Source organism: Topomyia yanbarensis, chromosome 2, assembly GCF_030247195.1.
Source record: "Topomyia yanbarensis strain Yona2022 chromosome 2, ASM3024719v1, whole genome shotgun sequence".
Classification (NCBI taxonomy): Eukaryota; Metazoa; Arthropoda; class Insecta; order Diptera; family Culicidae; genus Topomyia; species Topomyia yanbarensis.
Genome location: NC_080671.1, coordinates 426711617 through 426725429, shown reverse-complemented (window position 1 = coordinate 426725429; position 13813 = coordinate 426711617). Strand labels below are relative to the sequence as shown.

At 38.8% G+C, this 13813-nt stretch overlaps 1 protein-coding gene across 8 annotated transcripts in view; it reads left to right on the top strand.

Moving 5' to 3' along the window:
• The window catches only part of LOC131685322 (phosphorylase b kinase gamma catalytic chain, skeletal muscle/heart isoform), a 51585-nt gene extending 40944 nt beyond the window's left edge, over positions 1–10641 (top strand). For all 8 annotated transcript variants that reach the window (XM_058968966.1, XM_058968965.1, XM_058968968.1 and 5 more), the window contains 2 exons: positions 8624–8782; positions 9862–10641. In XM_058968966.1, coding sequence (XP_058824949.1) covers positions 8624–8782; positions 9862–9996 — 294 coding nt within the window. In that variant the 3' untranslated portion in view covers positions 9997–10641. The remainder of the gene's footprint in view (positions 1–8623; positions 8783–9861) is intronic.
• The last annotated feature ends 3172 nt before the right edge of the window (positions 10642–13813 follow it).

The window sequence follows — 13813 nt, the reverse complement described above, 5'->3', positions numbered from 1 at the left end:
ATGAGTACTCTTTGGAACACAGCCAGAAGAATGAGAAATCGAAACGTGACTAATGAAAGCGAAGATTTTTCGAATCGTTGGATATTTAATTTTGCCAAGAAAATTTGTCCCGATTCTGCTCCTGCGCAGAAAATCACTCGCGATGCTCCCACAAGTAACGATTTCATAGATTCGCCTTTGACAATGATGGAATTCTCAATTGCACTCCTCTCATGCAACAATAATGCTCCGGGACTAGACAGAATTAAATTCAACTTGGTGAAGAATCTGCCTGACCTAGCAAAAAGACGCTTGTTGAATTTATTCAATAAGCTTCTTGAGCAGAACATTGTCCCGCACGACTGGAGACAAGTGAGAGTTATCGCTATTCCAAAACCGGGAAAACCAGCCTCCGATCATAACTCGTATCGACCGATTGCAATGTTATCCTGCATCAGGAAATTGTTGGAAAAAATTATCCTACGACGTCTCGACAATTGGGTTGAGGCGAACGGCTTGCTATCAGATACCCAGTTTGGTTTTCGGAGGGGAAAGGGAACGAATGATTGTCTGGCGCTACTTTCGTCAGAAATCCAACTAGCTTACGCAAAAAAAGAACAAATGGCGTCTGTGTTCTTAGACATAAAAGGAGCATTCGACTCTGTTTCCATTGATGTTCTCTCAGAGAAACTACATCAATGTGGTCTTTCACCAATATTAAATAATTATTTATACAACTTATTGTCAGAAAAGCACATGCATTTTTCATATGGCGATTTGGCAACATTCAGAATAAGTTACATGGGCCTCCCACAAGGTTCTTGTTTAAGCCCCCTTCTCTACAATTTTTACGTGAATGATATTGATAATTGTATTGTCAGCCCATGCACTCTAAGGCAACTTGCAGATGATGGCGTGGTTTCTGTTACAGGACCAAAAGCCTTAAATTTACAACAACCACTGCAAGATAGTTTGGATAATTCATCAAGTTGGGCTTTGAAGTTAGGCATCGATTTCTCTACGGAGAAAACAGAGTTGGTTGTTTTTTCAAGGAAGCGTGATCCAGCTCAGCTTCAGCTTCAGTTGGTTGGTAGAACGATAGCCCAAGTCCTGACTTTTAAATACCTTGGAATTTGGTTCGATTCTAAAGGCACATGGGGAGGCCACATTAGGTATCTAATAACGAAATGCCAACAAAGGATAAATTTTCTGCGAACAATAACTGGATCATGGTGGGGTTCTCATCCAAGTGACATGATAAGATTGTATCAAACAACAATACTTTCAGTAATGGAATATGGGTGCATCTGTTTCCGTTCAGCTGCGAACACTCACATTATTAAACTGGAACGGATACAGTATCGCTGTTTACGAATTGCCTTAGGTTGCATGCAGTCGACCCATACGATGAGTCTTGAAGTACTAGCGGGAGTTCTTCCTTTAAAAGACCGATTCTGGGATCTCTCTTCTCGTTTACTTATTCGATGTGAGGTTATGAACCCACTGGTAATTGAAAATTTTGAAAGACTTGTCGAGCTTCAACCCCAAACCAGATTCATGACAGTGTATTTCAATCACATGTCACAAGAAATAACGCCTGCTAGGTATGTTCCCACATACGTCAATATACTAGATATTCCTGAATCCACTTTATTCTTCGACACGTCCATGCAAGCAGAGATTCGTGGAATTCCGGATCATCTACGCTCGCGGGAGATCCCTAAAATATTCACAAGTAAATATCAACACATAGACTGCCTTAAAATGTTTTACACTGATGGGTCACGAATCAGTGAGGCCACTGGTTTCGGTATTTTCAACAATAATTTTTCAATTTCTCTCAAACTTGCAGAACCCGCCTCTGTTTATATAGCGGAACTAGCAGCAGTTCACTATAGTTTGCAAATAATTAATACTTTACCCCCGAACCATTACTTTATCCTCACTGATAGTCTCAGCACAATTGCAGCTCTACGCTCAAAGAGGATTGATAATCACGATCCATTCTTTTTGGGGAAGATACGAGAATCTCTGAGTAACCTGACAAGAAAATGTTATAAATTTACCCTAGTGTGGCTCCCCGCCCATTGCTCTATTGCGGGCAATGAGAAAGCTGATAATTTAGCCAAGATTGGTGCACTAGATGGTGAAATATATGAAAGACCCATCGCTTACAATGAATTTTATAGCGCTTCTCGACAGAGGACACTTGCTAGTTGGCAAACATCTTGGGACAATGGAGATATGGGACGATGGCTACACTCAATTACCCCTAAAGTATCAACGAAGGCATGGTTCAAAGGATTGGATGTAAGTCGGGACTTCATCCGTGTGATGTCTAGGCTCATGTCCAATCATTATACTTTAGATGCGCATCTCCGTCGTATTGGGCTCGCTGAGGGTAATCATTGTGCTTGTGGAGAAGGTTACCATGACATTGAGCATGTTGTTTGGTCCTGCACTGAATATCGTGAAGCCAGATCACAATTAGTAGATTCTTTACAAGTCCGAGGAAGACCAATCCATGTTCCTGTTAGAGACATCCTGGCGTATCGCGATCCTCTATACATGGAACTTATCTATCATTTTCTAAAAACAGCGTCTGTCAAAATTTAATTAAATTCATCTCCTCATACTCTCATCCAAGGCTAATCATTCACCAATTAAAGGAACCTAGAATATTTAGTTTTTAAATTTAGACAATAACAGATAAAAAAGTAAATAAATACACCCGAAAATACTAGATCAGTATGAAATACAACAATGTAAGGAAAAAAGCAAACAATAAAGTGATTTCAGTGTTAGTTTTAGACAAAGTACTAGTATAGTTAAAATTAGTCTTAAGGATTTTTGTAACGTGCTATGTAAAAAAAGAAACTGGCGTAAAAAGCTATTGCAAATGCCGTGTCAAATAAACGTATGAAAAAAAAAAAAAAATAACGAAGTTATATGAAAAAATCATTTTCCGTCGTAAACGTAAACGGTCCCTGGCAGCACTGCTCCATTGGAGTTCAATCAGACTAATTGCAATAACTTCAGTTCCAGAGCTGATCCTTATACCTGTTAATGCTCAAATGAAAGCCAATAGTCACATTTATTAGCCTTACTTGTTTTTGTGAGCAAATCTTGCTTCAATCAAAAGTTGCTAAAGGTTCTCAAAAACGTTGTTGTCCACAAACAACATGGGCATGAATGGGTTAACCTTCGCTTGATTCGAGAAAACTATTTGTGCCTTCCTCTGCAGGCAGTACACCAGACGTTTGATAACAGTTCAACAAATTTCGATTTGACGTGCTTGTTACGTGCTTGACGTTTGGAGGATTATCCTTTTTTTGGCACAAATGACATTTTTGCCTATACAGACTTCGCCGATTTTTCGCTTGAAAAATTCGACCAAAACATGATTTTTTCATGAGCGATGAATTGTTTTAATTTCGACAATTACTGATATAAACGTCTGAATCGACCGCTTTAGCTTCGTTTGAACGGATTAGAGACACTGAAACACCCTTCTCAGAAATAGTTGCCCACACCAAAACCTTCGGTTCGAATTTCGATTTACCGGCCTATTTACCATCGTTTGATGGTCCTTCAATGCTATGAGTGTAATAGATATTGTTTCCACTTACTTGAATGGTGCGAAAATATACGTACAATTATGTATTATGCATAATGATGAATTTCCCATTCGAAACGTGTTTACGGTGAAGTGTACGGCAGCAAATTGGTATTTTCTTTTACTTGTTGTTTCGCTGTATATTTTGGTGCTCGCTTACGTTTATGATAAATTACATAGTTTTTCTTCAAAATACAATGGGCGGTGGAGCTTGAGATACCAAATTTTTGTTCCATTTTTATTTTCTTTTGATTATTCAAGTAATGCTGATTTTGAACTTAATAGCACATTTACCTTAGTTTTGGCACTTCAAGCAGGTTGGCGACAGATTTACGTAAATCCAGCTTGTACGACATCTTGTTCGTAAACGACTGCGCCATTTAAAGTTAACAGTGTTTTAGGAGTACAGTTAACTGTGTCAAGTACGTTAGTTGAAATTTTCGTACTGTGAAATAAACGCCTGAATTCAGATAAAAAACTTTCCGATCAGATGTTAGGCACTCAATGCTCACAGGGCAGAGGCTAATGGAAAATAAATACGAAGAAAAATTTATAAAATTGCACTGAAAACCCTTTTTCTACGCTATATTTCATTTGTGTGACTTTTTTACGAAGTAATTTCGAAATATTTTTTTCACAAACCTAGTTCGAACAAAAAAAGTTTGAGTGTGTGCAGTACAGAATGAAGTTTTGTACAATTTAACATATTCTTAGCTAACTTTTACTAATAAAAGTTGGACATTTTCGGAATGAGGTTGATGACGGAAAACGATTCCAAATTTCAAGGCTGCGGCCTCCGGTGCAGCAAAATCAATTGAGTTATCATGAATGTTGCTCAACCAGAATTCGCCATCTTGCATTTTCGAATTACCGTGCCCGTTGCAAAATATCCATATTGTTAAAATTTTATGCAATTAAGGTCAACCAAAAGTCATCTTCTAGGACTTCAGTTGGCGTCAGACATCGATTTTCGTCATCTACTCATCTAACCCTTACGCTATCCCTGGGTATGATGACAGGGATAGTATAAGGGTTAATGCATTGGGCCGGAGTCCCAAAGGTTGCGAGTCCGAATCCCGCCTCTGGGGGAATTTTTTCGCATGATTGCTTAGCTTCACTCACCATTTTCGATCGTTTTTCCCCGTTGGATACCGCCAGCCCTAATTAACAAAGAGTTTCGTCCATTTTAACACGTTGGACTATTGAATATAAAATAATGTTGCGAATTTAAACTTGGAATAATTTGAAATAATTGCGAACTAGTTTCACAAATAATTGTTTTTAAAATAATTGTTTTTAAAATAAGCAAAATCTTAAAAATCAATTTGGAACATCCGGCTCTAAAAAAAATAAAAACTCGATTGGAGTTTGTTACTCTTGCTAAATTCTAAGATTTAATATTTATAAAAATTAGACACTTTACGAAGTTTCGTAAAAATAAGATAAAGTGAAATTTTGGTTTTTTTTGTAATTTTTGTGCCCAAAAAATCAAAGAATATGCTCAAAAAGTACAACAATTCAGTATTTTGTAAGTCTAGCGTAAATATTTTAATGATTCGGTAGACTATTCTGGCCAAATAAACAATTTACGAAAAAAGTTTCGAGTGATCAAAGACACCCCGGTTTACGGTACCTCCGTAGAATGGCTCAAATACAAAGTTGCAAAAAAATTGTCCCCAGTCTATTTCGATTGAAGATTTTTACAAATACCATTATAGAAAAAGATGGAATAAAAATACATCAAATGCTATAACTTTAAAACTACCTGTCCATAAATTTTACTTAAAAGCATTGCCACTAGGCTGTTGAATTAACTAGTTTCTTGCTCCGGACAAACTTAGGCGCCCAGAGAACCCCTAAAAACCATATCCCTAATAGCAATCTGCCTCCACTCGATACATTTGTGGAGTGGAGTGCAATGTTTTGTACGGCCTCTAGCAAAAACAAGTGTCGGACTAACATTTCTTGGCTTTCCTGCTGCGATCTACGTTTGGGCCGGGCCGGTGTGTAAACAAATTGGGAGTACCAGAATTATCATCTACTGTTTCTCAATTGTCGCCGTGACGTTTTGGAAGCCATAGCCCATTTTTTAACACTTTCAGGCAAGAAATTCCAGAGGACGGTCGTCGGTACTGCAAAAATACTGCAGTATTTTCTTTCTGTGATCGAGTTAGTTCTCAGAACTTCCCAGCAAACTACCCGCGAACCAGTATTATGGTAATTAAAATTAAAACATCAGTACTCTTCAAACATTCATTGGGATTCCATGGAATGTAAAGGAATACCTTATTCTGATGAAGGCTATATGATTTGACAATAAAACGGAAGTCCCCTGCCTTCCCGCTTAACTCCTCCAATTTCTGTTTCAGCCTGGTACAGCTTTGTTCGTTATCCGGATCATACCTTAAACCAAACCCACCGAAACTGGGAATGAATGAGGTAGGACTTACTTGCACTCGATAAGTATGGAGACTCTAAGACTCTATACAATAAGCCGAAGCATTGTTGGATAAAGCACCTCTGCAATTGTGTTTCTTTTCTTTGATTTTGATCTAAATTTTTTGCCCATTTTTTTAGGAATCAGAAGAAGAACACTTCTCGCAACTGCCAGTATTCACACCTGATGTTGTGGGACGTGACTCAATTTTCGATTCACCGAAAATCCGAAAAGGATCAATGGTTTAATCAAAAAGTGTGAGAATTTACAATCTAGCTAAGTTCACATAATCAATTCCAAATTTTTGCTTCAAAACTGTATTATTACACAGCCTAACCGCAAGAGATTGCTACATCGGAACGTTTAAATGATCAAAGACGGTGTACTTATGATCAGATAACGACGGTTCGAACTCGCTGGGTACGAGCTAGTTTCCAAACTCATGCGTAATACCGTCAGAGCAGAGAGTTATATATAACACCTCTTCATTGGCAGATTGTGCAAATGTTGAGTAATCTCCTACAGTAATTATATGCCAATTTTTACTGCTTAACTAATCCATCAATTTGGTGCATCTCAAATTGATATCTGAGCTGCCCCAAATTATGTGGTGGATATTTGCATCACTGTCGGTTATGAGTGGAAACCCAGCTCTGCAACAGTATGATATAACCACTTTTAAAATTATCAGAAGGTAATGATTCTTGAAGCGGCAAATATGCCGTACAATAGATGTATTTCCTGTTTATGTTATCAACAGTCATATTGACTGTGACAGCACAAATATCACGAGTTGTGCGGTCGGATAGAAGATATGCGTCAATTCACAAGTTTACATGCACGAGGCATTTCACGTGGTTTTATCATGCCATTTTGTTGTAGGCTATGAATACGGGCTTAAGTAGCTTTCCAATATAGAAATTTCCTTCATGGAAATACGGTTCTTGAGCCTATGGAAGCTTTTCTTTCCTGGAAAAGCGGGATAGATTCATTGTTGCTGTACGGTTATGCTGAAGATTAATTTGTGCTACTCTGACCATGGTCGGTAAGAGCATTGCACATTTCATCACTGGCACTTATTGTACACCAACTAGAAGATATCAAACACGTTGGCTTATAATCACCTATAGCGAACCCCGAAATGGGCATTGGTGACATGATCATCGAGGACTCCTGTTTTCAGTCGCCTCTCATGACAAGGGATCTGGAACCCAGTGGATCAATTCACGGCTGAGATACTTCAACTCGCCAAGTTAATACCTCTATAATCGACATGAGATCTCTAAAAACAGTTTTTTCTGCTGAGATCCCAGTAAATGCGGCATTTGTTGGCTGATACTCAGAAAATATTTTGCTGAAAATTGGTAATTAAATGGTATTTTGCTGAGATATCAGTTTCTAAATTTACTGACTACGTAGCTGTTCGAGAATTCACGCGCTTAATTGATTGCGTAGTAGCAGATTTTTTAACCAATTCTTGCCTAGTACAAAAAAGTCACATAATCGTAAGACCAACGGTGGAACACTGGTTAAAGCTAATCGCTAGATTGTCTATGGTTATGCAAAACAACGCGTAATTTGTTTGGTCTCACTTTTGTTTTTTTTATTTCAGCGGAACAATATTGTATTTGAAAGTTAGAAGGTTAAACTATATTTTACGATTCATTCTCTAAGTAAACGGTTATATAAAACATTCCGCATTGCTTCATATCGTGATGGTATAGATTTGTATATATATAATATTCATTGTGTACAGTACAACACTTGCTCAACGGAACACTAACAGAATAGGCGAAAAAGAAAACAAAACCTACTTCGTTAGTCGTACAAAAACGTTCTGTTTTGTTTTCCGCCGGCAGCGTCATCCCACAGACACACCCAACTAACAGTCATTACACGCACACATCCATACACTCGCTTGGGATGAACCGGTGGCGTCCTCTCGCCACTTATAGACACATTATGAATTAACTACTTTGTTTGCAATGTTTTCTCCCCTGCCCTGATTGGCTCTTGAATTTGATTTATTATGAACAAAAAAATGCACTAATATCAAATCTTGTTGTTTCTGTATTACTATTATTATCGGTTCCACCTTCCGTCCTTTTCAGTCCGTAGAAATATTTACCGCTTTGTTTTCCAATTGCAAAATTAACTCTTAAGTAACCTACACTACTCATTCGAATTAGTATAGAGTATCCCCGTCCCCCCACAAAATTAATCCCCGCTAAGAAATCAAGCAACGTAAAAGTTTGCATTTCTCTTTTTTCTCTTTTTTACCCGTTCTTTCTTCTCCGTTCGCAGGGAGCAAAACAAACAAACAATTCAAGTATTCCCAATAGCAATCATCACATGTGCTCTTGTTTCACCAAAATCCTAGCTTGTTATTTACATGTAAATTTGTACCAGCTATTTTCAGCAACGAGAACGATATCGATATTAATGAATTGCTTTTGTCTCTTCTTCTCTTCTTTTATTTTCATGTTTATCCCCCATTCTTTTTCGTTCGGTTTCGCTCTCCATTTGTTATGATTTCGTATCTTCTTCCATTTTTTTCTGGCCCGTTTTTTGCGACACTATCCTACTTTCAGTTACGTAAACAAAGTCAGTTTAACGCTAGAAAAAAGTTTCAATTCGCTATATTATGTGTTAGAGCAATGGTTAGAATAAAGAGGCTACGGTACACGCCGGAACCGCTGCGGACCGAGGACGCACTCAGAGATCCGTACCGCATCAAGGTGCTGCGAAAGGTGAGTTTTCTATTTTGTATTTAAATGATTGTTGTCTAATTGCCTTTGCTTGGTTCGACCTGTTCGTATTTTGTCGAATAAAATGGTCGCAGTGGCAAGGTTTCCCGTTTGGTCGCATCAAAAGAGATTATAACTACTAGAGGGAGCAAAGCGCTACTGTCTCCATATGTTCACGGACTGAACCATGGGGTCTCCCTCTAGTATATTGTATCCTAGAAAAACTAGAAAGAGAACTGCGGAGACTCCATTTTGGGTCGATTGGATTAGCGTTTAGCTGTCAAAAAACGAATCCAATCGGACATTGCCTATCCTTATAACATTGGACGTGTTGCCATACAATGCCGGGGCATACGTTGCCAAAAATGCCGTTTTTTTTCTCCGCAGTTCTCTTACTATGAATTTTTCTATTGTATCCCATTATTTTGACATGTGTGTACCCGGGGCAATATGTGTCAAACTAATTGGCCTAGCATATGTAAGAGCGAGATGGTAAATTTTGAGTGTTAACAGCGACATGCGACCTCTAGTAGTTTTAATTTCTTTTGTCGCACCAGATTCCTTTGATGGGCGAAGCAGTTTTAACTACAGACACTTTATACACAGACTAGCGAAGTAGCAGCCAAACGGACTGTCAAAACTGCAGCCAAACGAGCATGATGGTATTGTGAGGGGAAGTAAAGAGGGAAGCCTATGCAAGCTTATGGGCTCTCCCGTAATGCCAGTAAATATTCAGTTTCAATGTTTTTGTCTCCGCATGTCTGTGTATAAAGTGTCTGTAGTTTTAACTACAGACATTTTATTGCAACTATTTGCGCAGATTTGTTTTAGGCAGCCAAATGAACTATTAATAAACGTAGGCAATCGAACATATTTGTTTGGCTAGAGGAAGTAAAGGGGAAAACTCATGCCAATCTTATGTCATTGGCCGTGATGCCAGTTTTTATACATCCAATGTTGGTTGCTAATTTTACTGTTTCTTTTTTCGCAAGTCTATGATATAAAGAATCTACGAACATTTAACACAAGCTGAAGCATTTCTATAATCATTCTCTCTTCTATTCTTCCACTACCACTACCAGGTCATCGACGGTTGTGCATTTCGGGTGTACGGCCACTGGGTCAAAAAGGGCGAGGGCCAAAACCGGGCCGCCCTGTTCGAGAACACACCTCGATGCGAGGTTTATAATCTTTACATCAACAGTCTTACTCGATAAGTTGCTGTAGGCGGAGCTGTTTGAAGCTGCCAGCCTGCCGATCAACCCATCAACCAGCATCGAGGAATTGTCGGTGTACCCATACTGTGGAAATCAGGGTCAGTTTCCGGCGGAGTGTAGTGAGTGGACAAGGGCGAACTGATGCCTTGTCCGGGCTAGTTAGCAAACAAGAATTCTTTTTTTTCTTTCTACATTTAGGAAAACAAAGGCAACCGAGTTCCAGAATTCTAGTAGCATCAAGTGAAGGGATTTTTAGTGTGTTCCCTTTACCGAGAGTTCTTGAATATTTGTATCGGTAATTGTTACATAGGGGGAATAGGTGATCAATCTAGCGTGTTTACCTTGTAGTCAATAATGTTATCTACAGTAAGAGTAATTGAATATTCTAACGTTCTACGATTATTTATTTAGGTTTTTTTTGATAATAAAAATTACATGCTGTAATCGATCAGGTCTGACTTCAATGTCTGCCAAATGGAACTTGATCCGAACTGAGAAGCAATTAGTTCATATCATGAAAAGATAGGTTCTTTCCTTTAGTTCTAGAAACATACACGTCCCTTCTATTATACCTTACCATGTATACCATGTTTTGCCATTTTCTTACATCCTCTTTTTAACCGGTAAGCTTACATTAAATGTTAACCAAGTCTATAAATACTGTTAGGTAGATATTGAATTTGTTTTTTGATATTGCAAAATATTGAGTTGTCTATTTCTGTATCTAAGATCTGTATCCAGATTCAGTTGAATTAAGAAAAAAAACATCTGCATGACCAGCATCAGAAATGTCTACTAGAAGGTAGGTAGTGATACACACGTTCTGAAGAACTTCTAATGTATTCTTCGTCCTAGATTATAAAACACTACTGATATGAAGAAGCTACTCTGAACCACAGCTGGAGCTAATAGAGTATGTCAGAATGAAGTTGAATTTCAAACACACAGATAAAAAGTGACAGGTTTGTTTGACAACTGTTTTGGAGTGAACATCCTGGGAATGTGTATCCGGTACAGGGGGCACAGAGTAGTTCTGAGAATGGAGACAAAAGATAACAGAGAGCTAGATTTGGATATTGATTGCTTTTAAGAAGATTCAGAGTCATATAAGGAAGACCGCTGACGGCCAGAAAACCACATTGGGTCGACTCGACGGAATTGATTTAACATATTCTAAACATCATGTTTACAAGGTGTAGAAGACCCTAAATCAAAATGAGTAGAAAAATATCCATAGAATATTCGAACGAAAGGAATGCCAAAATTTACACTAAATCTTCTGATGTAGCAGGTGATTTGTAGATGCGCAGAAACGGTTAAACTTCTATTTATTTGATCTGGCGTCCTACAACTATTACCAGTTTTATGGAATCATGTTAAAATAATTTTTTGATCATTTGGATCAAAATATATATATATATCAATGATTTAATCAACTAAACAAAACTGCCTAGAATTTAATCGATTCAAGAAAACTGTCTACAAATCGAAAGAAAATAACACTGATTACCAATTCTTCTAATTTAATTTTGTTAAATGTATCACCACTACCAAAATAACTACCCTTGTAACAATGACGGTTTTATGGTACACTTGTAGTGTGCTATTAAACTAGAAATGCTACTTGGGTAGAAACTACAAATACGAATAGGCTCAATAATTTCAGCATGCTTTCGACACATGGGAGATAATACATCACACTTACATTTCGTTAAAGAAATATATTGATACTAATCTGTTCAATATATCTGTTGCCTTTCTTACTTTTGTAAGCACGTCTTGAGTAAATTCCCAGGCAACCAAAAGTTCATATAAAGGAGCTGCATAAGCTTCTCGTTTTAAGTAATACGATGTATTATTGTCTAATAGTGGCTTAAGCAGTTCTATTAAATCTTGAGCAGCTTGAAGGTCGCTAAGAACGTTATGTGAACTTTAAAGTGCTTTTTAAGTTTACGGCTATTCGGCCATCTATGGAAGCTGTCCTTCAGTGTCAGCTTCTTTCACCGAACAGCCTAGATAAGCCGTGTAGTGTCGGTAGTGGTTGTTTCAACCGGCTAAGAATTACACTACGGACTACCTGTTCCAGTGGTAAAAATCCACCAAACAGGGAATCCCAATTCCATAGTGTCATACGACCCGTGCTATGGGTAAAATTGTTGAGGGGGTTTAAAATATTCTCAATGGCGAACGGAGCCTGGGAAGAGTTGGGTGAACTCCCCAGTATGCTGCATTACGCAGCGGAACGTTCACTCTACGCACCGAAATTTTTTTCACCGATGATCCGCTTAATTTTGCCGAATTTTTGTTGGCTGGGGGTTTGCTGAGACTATCGGCTGATGGTAGTTCGGTTAAAGTTTGTTGAATTTCGAATATCAAATTTCGATGTGTACAGATGAACCTGCCCAGAGGCCGTGTGGTATCCGGTCAAGAATTGAACCACTGGGGTCCTGCTCCCATGTTGGGATGTCTGAATGTGGGAAATCGACCAACTTTTGCGAGGTCTGGGAGGGAGGAGGTGTTAGACATAACACTCTGCTCTGATAGAATTTTGCATGAGCTGGGAAATTGGCAGGTTCCAAATGAAACTGAACCGTCTCTATCCGATCATAAATATATATTTTTCGATCATTTTGATGTCACCTTCAATGTGGTAACATATCGTAATCCTAAATCTACAAACAATTAGTCAACTAGACGACTTAGATGACGTCGTGGATGCGACAAACTCATTCATATTAGCATCCTACGTAGAAGCTTGTCCACTTCGTACTGTTAAATCGACTAGGGGAACCCCTTGGTGGAGGGCTGAGCTTGAAAGAATGAAAAAAGTTATGAGAAGAGCTTGGAACCGGCGTCAGCGTGATGACTCCAGGGCTTTCAGGTCAGCTCGCAGTGCATATAAGAAATGTCTTAAATCTGCAGAACGGGCTAGCTGGCAAAGCCTATGCACTAATGTCTCTAGTCTGAACGAGGCTAGCAGGTTAAATAAAATTCTCTCCAAATCGAATGATTTTCAGATGAACTCCTTAAAAACCAGAGATGGTGTTCATGTGACGGACGAAAAAGATGTTCTTAATTGTCTCTTCGATACACACTTTCCAGGTTGTATCGATCCGGAGTTGAACAATGTTCACAGATCTCATTCTGGTGATTCGGACTCGTGGGAGTTAGCACGCACATTGGTTTTCACTGAATCGGTCAAGTGGGCAGTTGACAGCTTTGCTCCATACACATCACCCGGAAAAGATGGGATACTACCCGTGCTACTGCAAAAGGGATTTGATATTCTTAAACATGTCTTGAAAAAGATTTTACTTTCCAGTCTTGCTACCGGGTATATCCCGAAAGCATGGCGAGAAATAACTGTCAGATTTATTCTCAAAGGGGGGCGCTCAAGCTATGAAGAAGCCAAGAGTTTAAGGCCTATCAGCTTAAGTTCTTTTCTTCTGAAAGCTCTGGAACGGATAATCGATCATCACATCAGGAACGTTAGATTAGTTGAATATCCACTGCACAAAATGCAACATGCATATCAGTGTGGGAAATCCACCATCACTCTGCTTCACGATGATGTTTACAACATAGAGAAAGCCTTCTCGCTCAAGCAATCTAGCTTGGGTGTATTGCTAGATACACAGGTGCTGTTGACAATGTTTCCTTCCAGTCTATTCTGGAAGCGATGCGCGGTCATGGGATATCTGCATGTATCTCGGGTTGGATAAACGCAATGCTTAGTAGCCGCATACTTTGCTCGTCACTGCGACAGGCTGAGATACGGAAGTTGAGTATTTGCGGTTGTCCTCAGGGCGGCGTTCTG